At 35.4% G+C, this 8,608-nt stretch overlaps 2 protein-coding genes across 5 annotated transcripts; both read left to right on the top strand.

Annotated features, from left to right (window-relative positions):
• On the top strand, nt 176-2,886 carry LOC18600031 (putative disease resistance protein RGA1). Of its 3 annotated transcripts, none has more exons than XM_007030272.2 (3): nt 176-2,243; nt 2,483-2,525; nt 2,626-2,886. In XM_007030272.2, exons 1-2 carry the CDS (start codon nt 467-469, stop codon nt 2,506-2,508), a joined length of 1,803 nt encoding a protein of 600 aa, XP_007030334.2. In that variant the 5' UTR covers nt 176-466; the 3' UTR covers nt 2,509-2,525; nt 2,626-2,886. The 3 variants fall into 3 exon arrangements, with proteins under 3 accessions (XP_007030334.2, XP_017977531.1, XP_017977530.1); XM_018122042.1 differs by having other exon boundaries at nt 2,610-2,886; XM_018122041.1 differs by having other exon boundaries at nt 2,606-2,886.
• Nucleotides 3,832-8,015, top strand: LOC18600030 (inositol phosphorylceramide glucuronosyltransferase 1). Of its 2 annotated transcripts, none has more exons than XM_007030269.2 (9): nt 3,832-4,257; nt 4,499-4,619; nt 5,117-5,466; nt 6,230-6,337; nt 6,442-6,579; nt 6,669-6,797; nt 6,926-7,160; nt 7,311-7,434; nt 7,736-8,015. In XM_007030269.2, the coding sequence occupies exons 1-9, from the start codon at nt 4,015-4,017 to the stop codon at nt 7,863-7,865; spliced, it is 1,578 nt and encodes a 525-aa protein (XP_007030331.2). In that variant the 5' UTR covers nt 3,832-4,014; the 3' UTR covers nt 7,866-8,015. The 2 variants fall into 2 exon arrangements, with proteins under 2 accessions (XP_007030331.2, XP_007030330.2); XM_007030268.2 differs by having other exon boundaries at nt 6,926-7,193.

The raw sequence follows: 8,608 nt of genomic DNA, 5'->3' as shown, positions 1-8,608 counted from the left end.
GCTTGAAGATGCGGAGGAAAAACAATTTATCAACAAACGTGTCCAACATTGGTTAGATAGGTTCAAACAAGTTGCTTATGACATGGAAGACGTATTGGACGACTGGAAGACTGCACTCGACAAGTTGCAAACAGATGGAGCTGAAACCTCTTCTGTTCCAAAGAGGAAGGTATGTCCCTTCGTTTCCTGCTTTTCCTTTGGCTCACAAGTTGCTAGGCGTCATGACATTGCTACCAGAACAAAAGATATCAATGAAGAGCTAGACAAGATTGCTAAAGACAGAGTTAGGACTGACTTGGTAAAAAGTGAAATTAAGCAACCTAAGCGGTCAGAAAGCACTTCTTTTGTGCATGTGTCACAGATACTTGGTCGAGATGAGATCAAAGAAAAAATAATAAGTAAATTGCTGTCTGGACCTAGTGAAGAAGGGGGTTGCAATAATATTCCTACCATCACTGTTGTAGGCATGGGAGGAATGGGAAAAACAGCTCTTTCCCAATTGATTTATAATGATCATAGAATTCAGACTCATTTTGAGAACAAAATTTGGGTGTGTGTCTCAGACCCCTTTGATCAAAGACAAATTGCTAGAGAAATTCTTGGAGGTCTCAACTCTGGTTCAACCAACCTTCAAAATCCAATTTCATTAGAGAGTCTTCTAAATGAAATTCGTGAAAAGATTGAAGGAAAAAAATTCTTTTTTGTTTGGGATGATGTGTGGTCAGATCGTGATCAAGATTGGGAACCCTTAAAAGCTGCTTTTCAGTATGGCATGCCAGGAAGTTGGATTTTAGTAACTACTCGAAAGGAATCTGTTGCAAGGCAAATGGACTTGTCTCATGTCTTTCCTCTAAAACAATTACCTGATGAGATGTGTTGGTCGATAATTGCTCAAATAGCATTTACTGGAGAAAACAGTGACAGGCGTGGAAATTTAGAGGACATTGGAAGGGAAATTGCAAAGAAGTGTAAAGGTTTGCCGCTTGCCGCAAAAACTTTAGGAGATCTCCTGCGAGATAAACAAAGAAGAGAAGAGTGGCAAAATGTTTTGAGTAGTGAGATATGGAAATCAGATTTTGCACAAGATATTTTTCAACCTTTATTGTTGAGTTATTATGATTTGCCCTCAACAATAAGACGATGCTTATTGTATTGTGCGATCTTTCAGAAGGACTACCGGATTCGTAAAGATGAATTGATCCAACGTTGGATGGCGCAAGGCTATTTGACTTCTGCTGACAATTTTGGGAGAGAATTAGAAGGTGAAGGTTACTTTAAATTTTTAGCAGCTCGTTCATTTTTCCAAGATTTTGACAACGATGCTGATGGCAACATTCGTTCTTGTAAGATGCATGACATGGTACATGAGTTTGTCCAATTTTTGACAAAATACGAGTTTGTCACAGAGAAGGATGTACATTTAACTTTGGACTTATCATACAAAAAACCTCGTCATTTGAGGTTGGTTGCAGGCCCGAAAGGTTTTCCCATGTCCATTAACAGCACTGAAAAATTGCGAAGCCTAGTGGTAGTTTCTCTACCAGATAATGGTATAACTAATGAAGCCTTACAGAACTTGTTTAGTCAATCCAAGCGTCTGAGATTATTGGAGCTTCGCTTGCTTTTGCAAGGCGCGGAAGGAATTTGCTGTGAAATAGGAAAGTTGATTCACTTGAGGTACCTTTGCTTGATTGATTGCACTGATATAAAATATTTACCTGAAGCATTGTGTGAATTGCGTAACTTACAATCCTTGATTATTCGGTTTTGCCCTCTTCTTAAGAAACTTCCCGTTGGAATCGGGAATTTGATTAACTTGAGGTATCTTTCTATTGAGCGTTGTCGTAGTGTGACTTACTACCCAAAAGGGATCGGTAAATTAACTTCTCTCATGAGATTAAATAGAATCATAGTGAGAGCAGATCGTAATGATGCTGAAGAACTCAGCATTGGAGATCTACAACACTTGGACCTCCTTGCTGGAAAAATTTATGTTGAACTGGAAGGAGATGCAATAGATGGGGATGAGGCTAAGAGAGCCAAGCTTCACAACAAGATACATCTCAAGCAAATGTATGTAAGCATCTCTCCGGGTATAAAGGAAGACGAGGTAGTTCAAGCCTTAAACCCACCATCCAACTTGTCTGTAGAAATCGTTGACAACCAGGAGGATTGGATATTCAGGACCATTATAGTGCCGTTGCAGTCAGGGCAGCTCGGGCGTTTAAAAACTGTAATCTCGGGTGAGGAAAGCATTTATATAAAATATAGATTATCAAAAATTTGAGAAAAAAATAAAGATTTTGCTCGGCACTAGTATACAAGATTGTAGCTAGGATTTTCCAATATGATGAGCTCCAGAACTAACATTTTCAGCAAAATCTCTCAAATATGTCCTTACTAACACTTTCTTCAAAGCACCAAAAAAAAAAATTTTATGTTTATTTGTATTGATATGCTGGGGACGTGCCAAACTTTGCAGGAAGTAGTGAGGAGACTGCTTGTTGAAAGAAGCAAGAAAACAGGTACATTTAAAGGTCTTGCTTTTATGGTGTCCTCCATGAAGTTAAGTTTGCTAGTATTGCATAACTCCATTTCATGATAGTTAGCCCAAATCTTTTGTAGGGATGTCAACACAGAGGCGACCTTAGTGGTGAAAGAAATTAAGGAACTGTTCCTGATGGCAAGAAGAAAAAAGATATTGAATTCTGTATGTATATATAAGAAAATTTATGTATAAGATGTTTAATTTTTGTTTAAATTTACTTATGGACGGTTTATATAAATTTCGAAATGTATTCATTTATCTTCATGATGTGATTTAAAAATTATTAAATTTTATTGTTTGTACCCATTAATATTTGAGATGAAGGAAGATTGATGCCATTGCCTATGGTGTGTTAAATATTATGGTATTTTAAAAATATTAATGTTTGGTTGAATGTTCTTACTAAATCCTTTTTCCTCTCTAGCTACTCTACTTTTGAGGCCTTTTATGAAGTACAAGCTGCTAGGTCTTGGGATAAAGGAATTCCCATGGATACTCCTTATCTTTTTCCCTATATATTCCACAATTCTTGTTTTGCAGTCTATTTGTTGTTCACAGAAAATTGCAAGATCAATGCCTACATGAAATTTAGAGTTTCTTGGTTTATGCCCCCACATCACCACTTTCCCCAATCATTTCACCATCAGAGGGAAGATACTGCAAAGGATATAGTTTATTAAGGAGGCTCGGCCTGGGTGTGTTTTGGACAGAGCTAAGCTTGGTGGATATGGTCCCTGAGGTGATGTGAAGCTGAACTTGAGGGAGGGATTGGGTTGTGTGGCCAACCTCGCCTTGCACCAGCCTTTGTGTAAGGCCTATTTGGGAAAATATTAGGCCAAGTCATTGGGCTTTGAGAGCAAATATTTTTCTTTGCTTTTTTTTTTATTTGGTCAAATAAGAAAATTAGTAAGCAATTATTGTATTTTCTACTTTTACATGAAAATTTCATTTATATGCTTTTACATGACATTTGCATTTCATACATAACACGGACAGCTTGTGAGTTGTGAAATACTATATATTCAAAAACAGTGGAACACGTTACTTGGTAAAATTATTAAATTGATTTATATTGTTGCTAAGAATATATAAATGTATATAGAATATTATAAAATTATTTTAAAATTATTTATATTTTCTGAATTATTGGATGAAATTAAATTCGAATTATCAAAGTTGTATAACTTAAAAAATAGAAAAATAAATAAAATAATTTTAAATAAAATAGAAGCTTAATATTTTTCTTTTAAAGCGTAGAATATTCCTCTGCTTTCAAACCAAAGTTGGCAACTAAAAAGAAACAAAAAAAACAAGTACAAAGTCAAAAGCACACCACAAACATGAACACAACGAAAAAGCTTCTTCTTCTACTGCCAAACGCCCACGTCCTTCAACTTTTAAATTCTCGCTATTCCCATTGAGAATAGAAAAAAATTAAAACTTTTTTTTCGAGAAAATCGAATAAAATGAAATTCCCAAAACCCTCGATCCTGATTTTGGTTGTTTTGATTACGATCCAATCCAAGGCGGTGTTGGGGACTAAAGTTCAATCTTCATCGACAAATGCTTACGTGACGCTGCTTTATGGAGATGAGTTTCTTTTGGGAGTTAGGGTTTTGGGGAAATCGATACGGGACACTGGATCAACTAAAGACATGGTTGTTTTGGTCTCCGATGGCGTTTCTGATTATGCGAAGAGGCTTCTTAAGGTAAATTTTGGCGACCTATTTACTCTTCTGTTTGTTTACCCAGAAAATTACTTTGTGCTTTTCTGAAAGAACAACTGAAAATTACTTTGTTCTTTCCATTCTATTTGTGGAAAGTTATGAGCTTTGTAATTATTGGTCTGTTAGTCTGCTTAGAAAATTTGGGAAAATTTTTTCATCAGAATTTGAAGTTTTAATTTTTGCATTTTTTACTTTTTTTTCTTTTTGCTGGGGGATTGGCCAGGCTGATGGGTGGATAGTGGAGAAGATAAGTTTATTGGCAAATCCGAATCAAGTTCGGCCAAAGAGGTTTTGGGGTGTCTACACGAAATTGAAAATTTTTAATATGACTAACTACAAGAAAGGTAAAATCTTTTTTCATGGTTTCTTTATGTTTCATTTTTGTTGTTTAAAGAAAATGTATAGGTAAAATTAAGGATGAATATAGTAGAGGTTGTAGCTTATGTATGATGTATTCTTAGTGCATAAGTTCTTACATGTGAGAGCAAATTTAAAGGTGGAAGCCTGTAATTTACATACCTATATATTGTATAATGGATACCTCATTTCCTATATTAAAATGTTCCAGAGTAAAAACTAGAACTGGTAAATATGTTTTCTATCAGTTTCCCAAGAATCAAAGCTCAATTTAATAAAAGTAATTGATGTTTCTTGCATCTTTTATAAGTTGGCTAGAACACCCAAGAGGTTGAATATTATGTACTTAAGTTTTGTTAACACTTCTCCTACCTCTAGTTCTTGTAGTGTATTTAGTACAATATTCGTCTTAATTTATTATTATAATCTCAATGCTTGTTCTGCTGAGTTGCATTGTTTCACGATTGAAAATTTGCTTGTGTAGTTGTTTACCTGGATGCCGATACTATAGTAGTGAAAAGCATTGAAGATCTCTTTAAATGTGAGAAATTTTGTGCCAATCTAAAGCATTCTGAGAGGCTGAATTCAGGAGTCATGGTAGTTGAGCCATCTGAAGCTGTTTTCAATGACATGATGGGCAAAGTGAATACGTTGCCTTCTTATACCGGAGGAGATCAGGGTTTTCTGAATTCTTATTACTCTGATTTCCCAAATGCCCATGTTTTTGACCCTAATATACCACTAGAGGGGTTGAAATCCCGACCTGTTCCTAAGATGGAGCGACTCTCTACTCTATACAATGCAGATGTTGGTCTTTACATGCTTGCCAACAAGGTAGTACATATATTGACATTAACATGTTTTACGTCATGCTGCTTTATCATTATTAGTCTTGTTTCACATGCTACATGGTTATGTTACTAAAATTAAAAAAGAATATAGTTTCATTAGTGAAAAGGTTAGGATAAATACTCTAAAAAGATTTAAAGGAACGAGTAAAAAAAATAGTACATATTCAGTCTTTATGTAATCAGAGTTTGTAGAGAAGCTTGAGTTGGTTTTGAGACCAATCACAAGATTCAATCAGCCTATTATTTTAATTGAAGATAAGAAAATGTACTTTTAACCACGATGATGAGCATGATCAAGTAGGTTGCTCTTCCCTGTCTGTCTATCTTTGTCTTGTAATCAAGCAGTTGAGATTTACAATATGTTGATTAAGAATGATTTTAAATTCCTTTGGACAATTTGCTTTTCATTTACTTGAATTCTCACTTTATGCATTCTGATGACAGACTCTTGTAGACTTTCTTTTGTTTTTAGATCATGATGATTTGTTTCAGTTTCTTGCTTTGGGTGTCAGGACTTTCTTTTTTTAAATATTCAACTATGAAACCTATGCAAACCAAAAAGTGAATTTAGTAAATTTTGAATTTTCACTATAATATTTATTTATTCGAATAAATATTTATTTATTTATTCGAATAATATAGTATTTATGTTCAAAATTCAAAAAGGAAACAAAATTCTGCTTTTGCTTAAGCTATTTTTATTTTCTGGTTAGGTATCCTCATTTCTCTATGCATTGTTTGTGCAGTGGATGGTAGATGAGAGTGAACTTCGTGTTATTCACTATACACTTGGCCCCCTTAAACCTTGGGATTGGTGGACATCTTGGCTCTTAAAACCTGTTGATGTCTGGCAGGTAAAAGCTGACTCATTTGCAATTATATGCAAAGCTGTGATATATTTCCATCTGCTCTGTCAATAGGACAAATGTCAAATATAATTTGTTTGCTGATGCTGCAGAATGTTAGGGAACAGCTTGAAGAATCCCTTCCTGGAACTGGAGGGGGCAAAAATCCTAATGAAGAGCTTCTGGTCAAATTCCTTTTCCTGATACCTTTTTGTGCACTACTTTTCTATTACTATCGTTCTTTCCTTCAGGTTAGTGGCTATATATTATTTTGCTTTTCTGAAATTAATGCCTTGGTTGTTGTTGTCCGGTTCTCAAACCACATTATTTTTTGGTGCAGGGAGGGGGTTTGCTTTGTAGAACTTCATTAGTCAATCAGATCAGACACTTTTACTACATAATTAGGTCAAGTGGAACAGTTGCTTACACAGGAGTTTCTTCATCTCCTACCATTAATTCTAACCATCAAGTTAGTTTCCTATCTTCATCTTTTAAGCTGGATTCTTTCTGGCTTCATAAAACCTATTATCCTCTTTGTCTACTAAAAGTTGATGTAAACTTATTAATTTCTCACTTCTATTATTTGGTATTACATAGTTCCCTGTGCCTGCCTACCTGGGTGGAATTTCAGTTTTTGTATGTTTTGTGGCTGCTGTCGTGTCCCTTGGAATTGCTCTTTCAATTGTACCTCGGCAAGTGATGCCATGGACTGGTTTACTCTTGATGTATGAGTGGACATTTACAATCTTCTTTCTTTTGTTCGGAGCTTTTCTTCATTTGACTCATCAGTGGGGAAGGAGAACAGCAACTCAATTGGGATCCTTTTCCTCTCGTACGGATTCTTTTGATTTTGATTCTACAAAAGGTTTACTCACTTGGAACATAGACATCTGTTATTGTGCATGGTCATGATAAATATGGTGTTAGTTCCCTTTCTGTATTAATTTTATAGTGGTTAACAATTCTTGTATGCTCATCTCAGGTCATCAACGGCAAGCATCATCTTGTGATATTGTTACTTGGTATTATGGGTTGGGGATGGCCTTTTTGGCCATTGCTGCCCCATCCTTACCATGTATTTTTGGGATCACCGCTCTTTTTGTGAGGTAATTTCCTTTCAGCAAGCATTTCTATTGGGATATTCTTGTTTTCTCCTCTGTGATTTTGAAAGATAACAGCTTTTGCAAAACCATTGGTAGAAAAAGGCAAAGAAAGACTATGTTGTTGCAGATTGCTAGCTCTGTTTCTTCATACATTTTTGTCATCATTGATTTAGGAATTAAAACCTTAAATCTTTTTTCTTTTGGACGAATTAAAACCTTAAATCTAATGTTTGAAAAAAAACCTTGATAATGTTCTTGAACTGGTCTTATATCATTTTCACGGTCCATGACATTTGCTCACCAGGTTGGGTCTGATGGTTGTTGGAGGGCTTATATTAGCATCTTTCATGACATATGCTTCAGAGCATCTCGCAATTAGGTCGTTCTTGAAAGGTCTTGAAGACCGGGACACCACACGATCAATGAGTGCATGATTCTTATGTTGATAGAAGTCTTAATTCTCATGTTACCTACCAGCACTGAATTTTTCCCCAATTGATTTTGTATTCCATTCAACATTATTTGTAAAATATTGCAGAAATTTTTGTCAAATTAGAAGTGCAATTTTCTCTATTAGATGTTTATTTGTTGTTTTCTTTGTAACATTGTTCTTTTAGTTTTAGGAAAGAATACCATCTCATGGAAAAAACTGTAAAATATATCTCATGAAAAGAAATCCAAGTTTATCTCTTTTATCTTTGACAAAATACATGGAAGATTACATTCATTTGAAACCACAAAAATTAATTTTCCCATGTAGGCCATCCATGTGATCATATTCAAACCAGGTGCCAATCATTTGTAGAAAATTTGTGATGGCATAAAGGGTGAAATTTGGTTAGCAAAAGACACAGACTTTGCAGCCTTAATCTCTCATTATCTGGGATTAGATATGTTTCTGTAAAGCTCAACTGACAAGCCAGGATTATCAATATTCCTAATACAACAACTGAAATACGTACCCAAAAGTCAACAAAGTAGAAAAGAGAAAGGACAAAAAATCACTGCTTTTTCTGGTGGGGTTCGAGGTGTGAGGGGGCAGAGGGCAGGGGGAGTTGTTGAAAGAAAACAGGGAAACTGATTCATCGGCTGAGTCACTGTCTTATTTCATCACTCTCTCATTGATGGTGAAAGAAGGCAGCCCCTCCCGTGCGTGTTGATGCATGACATGATCAAT

This window comes from Theobroma cacao, chromosome 5 (assembly GCF_000208745.1).
Source record: "Theobroma cacao cultivar B97-61/B2 chromosome 5, Criollo_cocoa_genome_V2, whole genome shotgun sequence".
Taxonomy (NCBI): Eukaryota; Viridiplantae; Streptophyta; class Magnoliopsida; order Malvales; family Malvaceae; genus Theobroma; species Theobroma cacao.
Note: the sequence above shows the minus strand (reverse complement) of the source record. Positions and strands in the feature narration are given on the sequence as shown.